Below are 14,159 nucleotides of genomic sequence, written 5' to 3'. Positions count from 1 at the left end.
AAGCGGGCAATATTTTTCTACTATTCTTTTTGTCTTTTAAATTTAGAAATCTTCTGCAATATGTAAGTACTCTTATCATTTTTTGTAAGTCTGAAAATCTTTGTATAATTGTTTGTGATTCATTTGTAACAAGGAATATATTTGTGTATTGTTTCTTTTCTTCCAGTTGAGTTGTAGGTACCACTGTCTTCTTTGTATTTAGTAATCTTTCACTTAGCCAGTATGGTCCTCTCCACCACAATTGGTTTTTATTTAAATCTGCAGGGTCAAGTCCTCGTGAAGCAATATCAGCTGGATTTTCTTCTGAAGAAACATGGTTCCATCTATCATTATCCAGACGTGTTTGTATTTCTGTTATACGGTTTGCTACAAAAGTTTGCCATCTGATTGGTTGTGATTGTATCCAAGCCAGGACTACCTTTGAGTCTGTATATGCATAAACTTGATTTTTAGGTACCTTAGATTTCATTATGTTGTTTGCTTCTGACAGAAGTTTCGCCAAAAGAACAGCAGCACATAATTCTAATCTTGCTATCGAAATTTGTTTCAGAGGTGCTACCTTTGTTTTACTTTCAAGAATGTTAACTGTTACATTTTCTCCTTGTATGACTCTCACGTAAACTACGGCAGCATAGGCAGAAATTGATGCGTCAGCAAATCCAACAAGCTCAATTCGTTCATTTTCTGGATGTATATGAAGCCATCTATCTATCTGTATATTTTGTAGTGTATATAATTGATTTCTAAAATGTAACCATTCTCGTGCTATGTCATGTGATATCTCTTCATCCCATTCTGCATTTGATAACCATAATTTTTGTATTAATATTTTAGCTTTAATAATCACAGGGGAGAGCCAGCCAAAGGGGTCAAATAGTCTAGCTACGTCAGATAAAATGTTGCGTTTTGTTATGGGTTTCATTACTTCTGGTAGGTTTACTGAAATTTTAAATTTATCATCATTTCTGTCCCATGAAATTCCTAAAATTTTAATAATTTGATCAAATTTTATTTCGTAACTTTCAGTTGATTCACTATTCTGTTTTATTTTTTTCAATAGATTGTCAGAGTTGCTCGACCACTTCTGCAGTACAAAACCAGCACTCTTTAACAAAGCAGTTACTTCATGATAAATCTCTAAAGCCTGTGTTTCATCACTTGCTCCAGACATCATATCATCCATGTAAAAGGAATTTTTAACAATTTTTGCACCCAGTGGATATTTGCTTTGTTCGTCTTCGGCTACTTGCATTAAAGTTCTTACTGCCAAGTATGGAGAACTTGCCGTTCCAAAAGTCAAGGTCAGCAATTTGTATGTTTTAAGATCTTCGTGTGGATTGTCTCTCCAAATAATAAGTTGGTAAGAGGTATGATTTTCTGCTACCAACACTTGGCGATACATTTTAATAATATCACTAACTAATGCTATTTTGTGTTGTCGCCATTCTATAATCAATGTACATAAATCTTTTTGTATTACAGGTCCAGTAAGAAGGGTATCATTCAATGATTGTCCTTTGGATCCCTTCGCAGAAGCATCATATACTACTCTTAACTTAGTTGTATCTTTATCTTCTCTTATTATTGCATGATGTGGTAAATATATACTATCTTCATAATCTGTCTCAACTAGTGACATATGTCCTAATTCTTCATATTCTTTTATGACCTTTCTATATTCTTCTTTTAAGTTTTTATTGTTTGCAAATTTTTTCTCTAATTGTAAAAATCTATATGTTGCCATTTCCTTTGTTCTTCCACATTTGTCTACTGGAGTTATTACGTCCTGCTTGAAAGGTAAGTTAACCATATATCTTCCTGATTCTGTTCTAACAGTAGTCTCTTTATATATCTCCTCAGATCTTTTTTCATCCTTTGTTAATTTTCTCTCACAGGTGAGTACTTCATTTTCTACTTCCCAGAACTTTCTTAATAACTCATTATCACATACACATAAATGCATGCTAATTGTTTGTTTTTGTTTTACAGGTTGTTTGTCCTCAGTATCACCGGAAAGAATCCAGCCCAGGTGTGTTTTTTGAGCTAAATACCCAGATGGACTCTTTATCAATCCCATATCTATGATTTTACAATATACTTCTGACCCAAGCAGCAGATGAACCTTGCTTGGTGTGTTAAAATATGGATCTGCTAATACAATTTCTTGCAGTTCGGGCCAGTTAGATATGTTGATTGATTGTGTAGGTAAGTATTTTGTAATAGACTTTAAAATAGAAGCCTTGACGATTATTGTGAAATTAGGGTTGTGTCTAGACTGCAGTGGTACTTCAACCATGTATTTGGTCTGAAGTTGATTTCTGTCATCCAAACCTGACACTACCCCGTCGATTCTTATCTTCTTCAAACCCATAGTTTGAACTAAATCCTCTGTTACAAAAGAGGATTGTGATCCTTGGTCAATGAGGGCACGGTAGATGTGTGTTTGTCCCTGACGTGAAGTCACATCTACTAGTGCGGTGGCTAAGAGTACTTGACCAGGTTGATATGCAAAATGTGATACTGTGTTTTGATTTGAGTCTTTATGACATTCTTCCCTTACAGATTCATTTCTTTCCGGATGAAGCAATGAATGATGCTTTTTATTACATATACGACAAGCCGTCTTCCTCATACATCTTTGTGCCTGATGATTTGGTATTAAACAGTTAAAACACAGATTATTATTTTGTACAAATTCATGTTTTTCTTTATACTGTAAGTTTGCAAACTGTTTACATTGGTAAATATAATGAGCACTTTTGCAATATGAACATTTTACTGTCTCTATTATACCATGAAATGTTTTTTGTTTGTTTGACTTGGATGTATGATCTGTCATCTCTAATGACTTAAATCTGGTTTCTAAAAATTCTTTTAATTTGTCAAAATTTGGAAATTCATCTTTTTCATTTGAAACTTGTTGCTCCCACAGGCGATGAGTATCTGGATCTAATTTGGAAACTGTTAAATAAATAATTATTGTATCCCACTTGTGTGTAGGCAATCCCAGGTTTTTTAGTGAATTCAAACATTCCACTGTTGTATCTAATAATTGTTTAATATATATGGCATTTTCATTGTTTATATTTCTTAAGCCAAAAAGTTTTTTAAAAATGCAATTTGATATATATCTTTTGTTGTTATATCTATTTCTCAAAATTTCCCATGCTTGTATGTAATTTTCACTAGTTACTGAAATTGTCCGGAGTAATTGCTCAGCTTCGCCTGATAGACTTGATTTCAAATAGTGTAGTTTCTGAACATTATCTAGAGATTGATTCGTATGTATGATAGATTGGAATAAATCATGATATGACGGCCAATCTGTATATCTTCCTGAGAATAGCGGAATAGAAATAACCGGAAGCTTTATTTCTGCATTTGTTTTACTGGTATTTGTTAAGGCAGTACAATTTGAGAGAGAAAGATCTTGAATTTTTGTTTTTAAATCACTTTTGTAGGTTATGTATGTTTCCTCACATGTTTCATATACACTGGTACTAAAATAATTCAAATTGATTCTTTGTTCTTTAGAAATATTTGTTATTAAATGTTCATGAGTACTACTAAAACTTTGCCATGTTGTTTCTGGTTCTCTAATCGTGTTTCCACATGAGTTAATGTAATTCTTGCTTTCGGCGTCTTGCCATAATTAATTTGAGATTTTTTAATAATTTCCAATCGTTCCTCTTGAAGAGCTAATAATTGACTTAATTTGTCCATTATAACTGTTCAATGTTTAATAAAATAACACTTAAATGAGTTTTTAGCACTAATTTTAGTTTATTGTCACTGATACCTAACCTCTCAGTCACTTTATTAACGTTTTTATTTTTAGTGAATCTCGAAGTATTTCATGTAAATTATTTAATGTACTGAGTTATTATTGTAAACTGCACAAAACACATCCGGCTGAAGGACCATAATGTTTGTTTAACTTCCTAATATGTTATTAATTAAAACACCGGTATAGATTTGACGTATCTGTATTAAAGACTGACTTTACAACAATCATAAATAAAAAAGTAAATGCGCTTCAATCACCTAACACTAGAGCGCCATCTATGTTGAAATATTGTAACTAATTTTAGCCATTCCGCCCACCAAGAATATAATTGATGGCGCTCTAGTGTTAGGTGATTGAAGCGCATTTACTTTTTTATTTATGATTGTTGTAAAGTCAGTCTTTAATACAGATACGTCAAATCTATACCGGTGTTTTAATTAATAACATATTAGGAAGTTAAACAAACAGGGCCTGTGTACGATCTTAGAAACATATCACCACGCTTTCATTTTAGGAGCAAAGCGTATTTAAGTCATATATTCTCAAAATATGTTAAAACCAGTAAGTGTGTTACTGTACCCACAAAGTGTTAAAGATTTATTCTATTTTATTCTGTTCTATTAAATTCTATACTAACTACCCACCCCGGCTTCGCACGGGTGTTCATGTATTATACATATAAACCTTCCTCTTGAATCACTCTATCTATTATACCGCTTCAAAATCCGTTGCGTAGTTAAGATTTAAGCATACATAGGGACTGACAGACAGCGACAGCGACAGCGAATAGAATAGAATAGAATAGAATAGAAAAGAAAATCATTTATTCAAATAAACTTAATTTAAGCACTTTTGAATAGTCATAACAATTTGTTTTTTATCTACCACTCGTTCGGAAAGCTGTCTCATCACAAGAAGAACGAGCAAGAAACTTGTGTGTTTGCGACTTTGTTATATACTATGTAATGACTATACTATTCGCATTAGTAAGGATTAAGTACGTTATTACCAGTGTGATGATGAAGTGGATTGTTCTAGAACGTTGGCGAACGAGGACGCAAGCGCAGGGTTCCGCTACGGACTCGAGTGCCTGTTCAGATTCTACTCGTACGGTCTGGAGAGGAAGTTCCGCCCGGAGCTGTACCACGACTTCCAATTGGAGACGATAGCTGATTACGAGAAAGGTGAGTACATTTTTTTGAATAATTGAATATTATTACAACAATAGGTCTCTGTAAGTCGCCTTAAATAATCTGATTTGGTTAGTCTGATTACTCTGAACACCTGCCATCAGCTTGACATTCAAGTTAATAAGTTAATATTCAAGATTATTATCACGAACTACCCGACTATTTATTATTTATTATAACCTTTATTCAGATCAACTTATACATTACTACCTGACTATAAACCCGTAGGTCTATATTTGGTTAGACCTTAACTGACTAATCTTTAAGATCTAACCAAATATAGGGGTTGAGAATTTAGGATATTCTAGTATATGTTTTTTCATATCTTATTAATATTATATGGTATACTTATAGTCAGGTAGTACGATAATATTAGTAAGATATGAAAAAAAATTACTAGAAAATCCTAAATTCTCGACCTATGGGTACTATAGTCAGGTAGTAGTACCCATATAATATTAGTAATATGAAAAAAAATTACTAGAAATTCCTAAATTCTCGACCTACAGGTACTATAGTCAGGTAGTAATGTATAAGTTGACGATGATCGTGATAATAATCCTGAAGTTAACTGGAATATTAAATTATTAACTTGAATGTCAAACAAGCTGATTGTAAGTGATAACCGTCGCTTATATATCGTTGATTAAATAGAAAATTTTCATTTTTCATAATTAGAAGCTAGATTTGCCTACTTTTATATAAGTCAATTTAACTAGGCCGTCTTAATCATTATCTAAATACTTTTAAAATTATATATAATACTTCGGTGTAAATTTTTGTTAAAACGTTAAAGGAAAATATAATCATTTAAATAAATTAAAAAAAACTTTAAATGCTTGTCTTATAAAAAATGTACAGTTTGAATAGTTTATTTAACTTCAATGCACACAATATACAAAATATAGTAAAGTACATTTGGCGGACTTAACACCATGCGGCATTTTCAGATTAGTGCCATTTTTTCTATTTAACCGACGATATAATATCTGGATAGCCGTGATACTGTTCATATTATGAACAGTATCACGGCCACGGAACAGTATCCAGATGTTTATTGCAAGTTCTTCGCAACTCAAGTATTCGAAATGGATGGTGATGTGGCCTACACTTGTAATATTTCAGTCAACACTTGAGACCCTTCCATTAGTTACGTCTCCACAAACATAGATTTAAGTTAAGTGTAAAACAGTCCGCATTACGACTACGCGTTGTGTACTCGCGTTTCTAATAAATATTGTAGCACATTACCAATACCAATAAATGCTAACTACAATAAATAGTACAATTATTTAGCGGTATACTCACTACCTACATACTACAGTAAATAATATATTATGTAGCGACACCTCATCACTTTACAACATACATAACGCTACAGTGGTGAGGATAAACTAGCACTACAGTATGTATAGTGATAAAAAATTATGACACGTACAAGAGGCTGTAAGGTCCTATATGAATATACTAGCTGTGTTCACAGTTTCACTCGTATGTTTATAGCCTATGTGTTATTCTGATGTATAAGTTATATTATTGTAATGTTTCGTCAAAATCCGTTGAGTAGTTTTTGCGTGCAAGAGTGACAAACATCCATCCATCTACACGTGCATACTCACAAACGTTCAAGTTTATAATAATAATCTCAGGACAATTCACACAGCGCCATCTAGACCCAAGTTAAGCTAGCTAAAGCTTGTGTTATGGGTACTACACAACTGATACAAATACATAGATTTTTTTTTTCGTAAATACATACATATTATACATAGAAAATACCCAGACCGATACAAACAATCATACTCATGAATACAAATGTTTGTGCCGTGCGAGGAATCGAACCCGCGACCATCGGTCGTAAAGCGGTGTGCTAGACCGCTAGACCACCGAGGTCGTCAAATTATAATATTAGTAAGATCATTTTAAATTTGAGTTTTTAATATATCTACAACAATATAGGCTATTACGTTAATAATGATTATGTCACAGGTCAGCTATATGGTTTGGAAAAGTTTTGGGCGTTCCTCAAGTACTACAAGCATGCTTCGGAGCTGCAGGTGGATCCCAAACTTGACGGGTTCCTCGCCAAGTTCAAGAGTATTGAGGACTTCAGGGTTTTGGAGGTGAGTCAACCACAAATGTATATATTTGATATAGGTAGAGTATGTACAACATCGTTGCGTTGGTACCTATCGAGTTGGCGGGTATCGAGCCACTTAGTTTGATGCGAGACTTCGCTTCGCTTTGTGTGTTCTACCGATTATACAACGGACTGTGTTCTGAGGAATTGTTTGACATGATGCCTACGGGCACCTTTTACCATCGCACCGCTCGCCATCGATTCCCACATGCTGGAACCTAAGTAGTTTCAGAGGAGCTTCCTCCCGCGTACACTTAGATTGTGGAATGAACTTCCTGCCGAGGTTTTTGCAGAAGACTAGAGCATGGGGTTTTTCAAGAAGGGTATATTGTGCTACGTTTACATTCAGCCGCTTGCCCTGCCACTCGCGCTGCCGGAAATATTGCCGGGCGACAACTGAGCGAGAGGGCTGAATGTAAACACACGCTGCCATTCCTTTGACTTGCGCACGAAAAAGAGTGTTTACACTCTCGCGCTGAACACTACCGTGCTCTCTTCCCTGCCCACTCGGGCTGAGTGTAAACGTAGCATTAAGGTTTCCTAAGGATTGGCAACGCACACGTGGCACCCTTGGTGTTTCAGGCGTCCATAGGCTGCGGTAACCATTTACCATCAGATGGGCCGTATCCTTGTTTGTCACCATAGTAGTATAAAAAGAAAAACCTCAATTTCACTTATTTCAGCTAAACAACTTGCTTTGTAAGCTGTGATTTGGCTGTAGGGTGAAGTCTATCGGTGTTCTGTAGGTCGTATTTTGGCATATATGCTCATGAACTCCATAATATTATTCCTCCAGTACTGTCTAGTGGAGCGTCTTGTACGGTGACGGAATCACCGTACAAGACTCTCCACTCATACACTGTTGACATCCCTGCTGTTCATACCAACCGATTTGTGTCATCTTTCCTTATGCGAGCAGCAGTTGAACTCTTTCAGCGTTAGTATTTAGAAAGAAAGAAAGAATGAAAGAAATAGTGCCATACTTCGACTATAATGTACTTTTTTTTTGTATTTGATTTATTTTTTTTGTACATCCAAATATGGCACTTACATAAATACAACCTATTTGGTTTTCCTTTCGCCCCGCGACCCCGCGCCACGTCGGGAACAATGGCATAGAGGAATGTAGTGCGAACGTATCGTGTAACGGTGTGTTCTGTTATGACACAGCCGCAACTGAACGAGCTGCTAGCGACCCAGGGCCCGCAGGCGGCCGGACGCGGCCCGCACGCGCGGCCCTACGACCGGCACCGCTCCGTGTCAGAGAGCGACCGCCCGCAGCCCGGCCCGCCGCACAGGAACCAGGAGTGGTGAGTTACCTCGACGCAGGGCCCGCAGGCGGCCCTACGACCGGCACCGCTCCGTGTCAGAGAGCGACCGCCCGCAGCCCGGCCCGCCGCACAGGAACCAGGAGTGGTGAGTTACCTCGACGCAGGGCCCGCAGGCGGCCCTACGACCGGCACCGCTCCGTGTCAGAGAGCGACCGCCCGCAGCCCGGCCCGCCGCACAGGAACCAGGAGTGGTGAGTTACCTCGACGCAGGGCCCGCAGGCGGCCCTACGACCGGCACCGCTCCGTGTCAGAGAGCGACCGCCCGCAGCCCGGCCCGCCGCACAGGAACCAGGAGTGGTGAGTTACCTCCACATTTTTCAGTCTACGGACTCCTAGAAAATCGATTGTCCCGCCCTGCACCACAAGAACGACTTCAGGTAAGTATACTTGTCATTACACCATCATTATTTAACACTTTTCAGTCACCCCTCCGATCGATCCCCCGTCCAATTCAAACGGAGATTGAAATTGCGAGGACCCGAGCCGAGGTTCGAACCCTAGCGGTGCCCTCAGACTAAAGTCATATCCGTCAGGCGGTAGTTGGCTTTCAGCCGCTCTATAAGTCCTTCCTCTGGTTTGTAGTGCCATCTGCACTGGTCTCCTATCGTCCGGTGAAGCTGTAAATGACAGCAGCGACCAACAGCATTAAAATAGTCTGAAATATAAAAAACCTTTGAGTCAATGGACTCTTGGAAAAGATATAAAATAATACTATAATAACCACCTCTAGTACTCTCACTTGCTATCAGACTTTCTTCACATATTGCAGTCCATGAAGTTCTATATAATCAAACACAATTTCAAGGACCCTCTGAATAAGTTAGCGTGACTATTACAAACTTTTTTTTCGAACTATTTTAATACTATTGGTCGTAGCTAGCCATTACAACTCGCCGGCCGATAGGGGACGAGTGCAGGTGCCACTCCAAATGCGCAGAAGGAATTGCCGCTGAAGGGCAACTCCTACTGGACGAATACAAAATCTAAGACCTATTAGGAGTTTGAACCTCGACGGATGAGATAGAGTAGAATAGAATAATATATAGCCCTGAAAATAGTAATTTACCCTTAATTAGACTTCTCTAAAACGATGGTAATTATAAAGATTGGACTGCATTGTAACGTATGTAACCTGTACAGCCGGCCGGCGGCCCTATCGAGCGTTACGAGCGGTGTGAGCGCTTCTCACAAGGAGAAGGACAGCCGCGGACGTGCAGGCTCCTGCGGCTCGCAGAGCGTCATCGCAGCTGTAAGTCTCTACACTCATTTTACTCACTCCGACCACTAATTCTGTGTACAAAAAGTGCGATTGGTAAAGCTTTGTTAAGCTCAATTACGAACTGAAACCTTTTGTTTTACAGAAGTACAATAATATTAACCTATAGAGAAATATTAAGACTCTATATTTAAAATTGAATCTTGTAGCATTTGTTAAATTCTATAATGTTAATTTGTACAAGGTTAGTCATAAAACTTACATAAAACCAAAAGTAAATAAAACTGTCAAACTTTCGCAAATCAAAGTGAATACCCAGAATAATCCACACGCAGCTATCTAGTCCAAGCTAAGCAGAGCTTCTGCTATCGATACTAAACAGCTGATATAATTATTAACTTATTTAATAGTAATAATGATTGTTTCAGCGTCGACCAAAAAACCAGAAGCCGTACCCCCATCTAAATTAAAACCGGTCGCAGCGAACACGCAGTAAATACGCAGTGACAACGCAGCACGCAGTAACTCATCAGTGTATATAGACTCGACGCGAACTTGTGTTACTTAACGTAGTTTTAAAATTAAAAGGAATGCATTTTTTTTATATAAATATTAATAAACGTACATAAACGAAAAAAAATTAGTGCTGACGGACACTGCAATGACGTTTCAGTGTTTTTTTTTTGTCCGGTGTGTTTTGTGACTGGTTGCGGCCGGCTCGAACCGGTTTGAACTGGTATCGGCCGGTCGTTATGGACAATGGGAACGGAGTCTGGGAATGCAGGCTGATTATTACATGGAGCCTAGGTGAGTTCTCTAGTCATATTTTTTAGAATTTCTCTAGATATTGAATATTAATTATCTGTATTAACTAAAAAAAAGAATGGTTTTGTCTGTGAATTTGTTGACGCTATTCTCAGAAACTACTTAACAGATTTGGTTTTCACTACTGTATTATTATTATAGTTAAAGTTGTGTGTATATTTTATACAAATAAGTACATGGATGAGCTTACTTATCTGGGCTGAATCTTAGCCACGACGTAAAGTGGTCTATAAGTGTTCCATAGGCTGCATTTCGGCGAATATGCTCAGGAACTTCATAACCTCATTCCTCCAGTACTGTTCCATCACCGTACAACAAGACGTAGTGTCTAGACACTCCGCCTATACACTGTTGACATTCCAGCTGCTCGTACCAACATATTTGCATCGTCTTTCCTTATGCGAGCAGCTAAGGAGTGGAACTCTCTCCTAGCATATGTTTCTTGCCTCTTACAACATTAGATCTAGTACTCAGTCACTGTTAGATAGTTGATTAAAAAAATATTTAACACTAACTGTACCGCCCATCGTCTGCATCACACTTACCCAATTCACATGTGTTATTCTGATGTATAATAAGCTATATATAACTGTGAAGTTTCATCAAAATCCATTCAGGAGTTTTTGTGTGAAGGAGTAATAAATATCGATACATATTCACAAACTTTCGCGTTTATAATATTAGTAGAGTAATTACAAATATTGTAGTCCTGTATAGTTCCTGAATACATTTAGATTGTGTCATGAACTACCTGCTGAGGGTTTCTCTGGAACACTAGTTACACTAACGGTAACCGTTTGTCATGAGTTGGACCTTCTTGGTATAAAAGAAATGGTTTAGTACATGTGGACATTTTTTTACACCTTGGGTTACATTATTGAAGTTTCAATAGGATTCCCTATATACTCTGGGATTGCTGCAATGATCTTGTCTTATTAATATTATAAACACGAAAGTTTGTGAGTATCGATAGATCTTTGTTACTCTTTCACGCAAAAACTACTCAACGGATTTTGATGAAAGTTTACTGTAATATAGCTTATATTAGGGGTACCGGAAAGTAATGACGTTTCTGCGCATGCATGCAATGCTATACTGTCATTTGTCAGCTCATTTTATTGTTTAGAGGGATGCAAAGACGTTGTGAGGTTATAGTTAGATCTTGACTTGTGGAAAATTAATTTTGCATAAGTCAAGATCTCACAATAAAATGAGCTTGAAAATCAAGTATTGAAATGTGCAGATACGACGTTACTTTTCGGTACCCTTAATACATCAGAATAATATTTAAGCTATAAATTTCACGCGGTTGAAACAGCTTGCACAGCTAGAGGTGATGTAGTTTTAGAAATCAGATGATAGACGAACACTTGTCAAATAATATGTTTTTAAGCTTTTCATTTCGTTTTCTTTTTCAGCTTGTACGCAACGACAATAAGCAATGCTAAGCAAGAAATCACCGAGGCGCGTCTGACTATTGGCTTCTTCTAGTGTGTAAACTTAATATTAACTATTATTGTAATACTATATATATTTTTGACATGTATCAACCGAAATTCAGTCATCAGAGATAGCCAATTCGTTTTTATAGGTTATAATTAATAATATATTGCAAAAAGATAAAAAAGAGTAATTAATTACGTTTTTTTTTTGTTAGTTATCGCTTGTAGGTAAGTTTTTTAAGTGGCAACACTTTTTTTTAATTCACAAGTGGTGCTGCGGTTTTTCGGATTTCAGTTTTCGGATCTCTCCCGTAGGACCGGTTTTTAGCGTTTTTGTTTCTAGACATCCGGGACTTGATTTTTGTTCTCGTACGCACGTATGTAAGTTAAAAATTACTCGGATTTTTAGGAATGGTAGGTGTTCTTGTGTTTGCGTCATCGAAATGGATAATGTAATTTGGGTTTGGCAGTTACGTCTCTTATACTCTTTAAAATTCGAATATTCGATGTAACTATAGGAAATCGCCGGAAAAAACGGTGCCCGCAAACACACGTGACCGGACGCGTATTGTATTTAAGAACGTTAGAATCGGAATTGTGTACAGATGTTAATATTGTTCAGGTAGACAAATTGATATTAGCGAGACGTCATAGGACTACGGAAATGTAAATCGTCAGAAAGACTGGCTATAAATTTTAAAGTGTTGATGAATAAAATGAATTGTGTTGTGCGATGCGTTTGATAACTGGATGTATTTGACAATTATTATTATTTATATTCAGACCCTATAAGATGGATGTTATTATATTAAAGTAATAGATTCATGGATTTCATTGATATTAATAGAAACCTGCCGTTAGAAATTTTTTATTACTTAACTTATAATAAGAAATTTTTGTTTAGTAATATTTGGCATCTAAAGTCTTAATAAATCTTTAAAAAAAACACGGCAATATATATTTATGAGCGGGATGTACCTGATACAGGCGTTGCTATGTTTATTAGGTAATCCCAACATTGTTATTGTAATCCAAACATTTTTTCATTTCATTTTCAGATTAAAACATATCTCAACTTCTATAGGATACCAAAATAAACTAGGATTATTACAGCAAATCTAGGTACATTCTACAGGCGTTACATTTTATATCTCTAATGGCAACTTCTGTGTAATAATATAAATAAGTTGTAAACTGTAATGTTCTGTATTTAATAGTTACCATACATTCTGATTGCTTTGTGAAACTGTTTAAGACATATAATCTTTAATTGACCAATAACAAACATATGTTGAACATCTAGGTAATGATTGAGACAGGAAAATCGTTCTAAACAATGAGCAATACCGTTTACTGTTTTAATAGAAAAAGAAAATAAAAAAGCTTAATGATAATGACATATTTTAGGATTTAATGAGACAAATTATACCTGCGTATTAAAAAGAAAATAATGATAGGAAAATAAAAGGAAAAAATTGAGTCCGATTTTAATTTTAATAATCTCCATCTGTTAGGGTCTGCCTGTTATACTGCCACATTGTTCGGGTGACACAAGCGAGCACACAATTTAGTAATGTTCTGTCTTGTACAGTTAATAAGAATTTCTAAGTTTGACAGTTGTAAAGGTAATGTTAACTCTCGATGTATACGACGGTTATAACCAAGTACCCGTTCCATATGTTTCTTTTATAAAAACGAATTTCTTTAAAAACAAAACATTTATGATTATTTTTAATAACGGGAAACAGGTTTCCTAATTCGAAAATGTATGTTACCTTCGTGGAATATTTATAATTTTTTTTGTTTTCGACTTTGTGTATATGGATGATTTAGACGGTTATTGTGGAAAGTGTCATTCAATGCTGTGTTGTAAAAAATGTAAATAAACTGCAATTTGTATGTTGTATGAGGGGGTAAATTTACTTTTTTTTATTGTTTAGGAAACCCACAGAGAATGCGAGGCGTGTCATGTGTATGTTAAAAGATGTAATGTCACTACGTCAAGGTTTTGCGCTTGCGTATTCGTTTTCCTTTCCATTATTATTTTTATATTTGTTTTTACCTTTACCATTGTCAACAGTCTATAATGTTGTTCTTAATATGATTCCTATTGTAGTCTAAGATCCCACAGCACGGTTGTACACCTAAAGATTTCAAATCAAAAAATTGTAATGCAATAAAACGCTGTCGGAGCTTGAACTATAAGACAACCTCGAAATCTTCAATTG

The 14,159-nt window shown here is 36.2% G+C and overlaps 1 protein-coding gene across 1 annotated transcript in view; it reads left to right on the top strand.

The window, feature by feature from the left end:
• Nucleotides 1–13,254, top strand: part of LOC131845246 (titin) — an 89,164-nt gene extending 75,910 nt beyond the window's left edge. Inside the window, exons 26-32 of the mRNA XM_059194285.1 lie at nucleotides 4,826–4,971; nucleotides 6,967–7,100; nucleotides 8,288–8,424; nucleotides 8,488–8,745; nucleotides 9,589–9,697; nucleotides 10,093–10,471; nucleotides 11,908–13,254. Of these exons, the coding sequence (XP_059050268.1) occupies nucleotides 4,826–4,971; nucleotides 6,967–7,100; nucleotides 8,288–8,424; nucleotides 8,488–8,745; nucleotides 9,589–9,697; nucleotides 10,093–10,134 (826 nt within the window). The 3' untranslated portion in view covers nucleotides 10,135–10,471; nucleotides 11,908–13,254. The remainder of the gene's footprint in view (nucleotides 1–4,825; nucleotides 4,972–6,966; nucleotides 7,101–8,287; nucleotides 8,425–8,487; nucleotides 8,746–9,588; nucleotides 9,698–10,092; nucleotides 10,472–11,907) is intronic.
• Nucleotides 13,255–14,159: the final 905 nt, after the last annotated feature.

This window comes from Achroia grisella, unplaced genomic scaffold (assembly GCF_030625045.1).
Source record: "Achroia grisella isolate CSIRO2021 unplaced genomic scaffold, CSIRO_AGI_Agris_v1 utg461, whole genome shotgun sequence".
NCBI classification, from domain to species: Eukaryota; Metazoa; Arthropoda; class Insecta; order Lepidoptera; family Pyralidae; genus Achroia; species Achroia grisella.
This window is presented reverse-complemented; position numbering and strand designations above follow the sequence as displayed.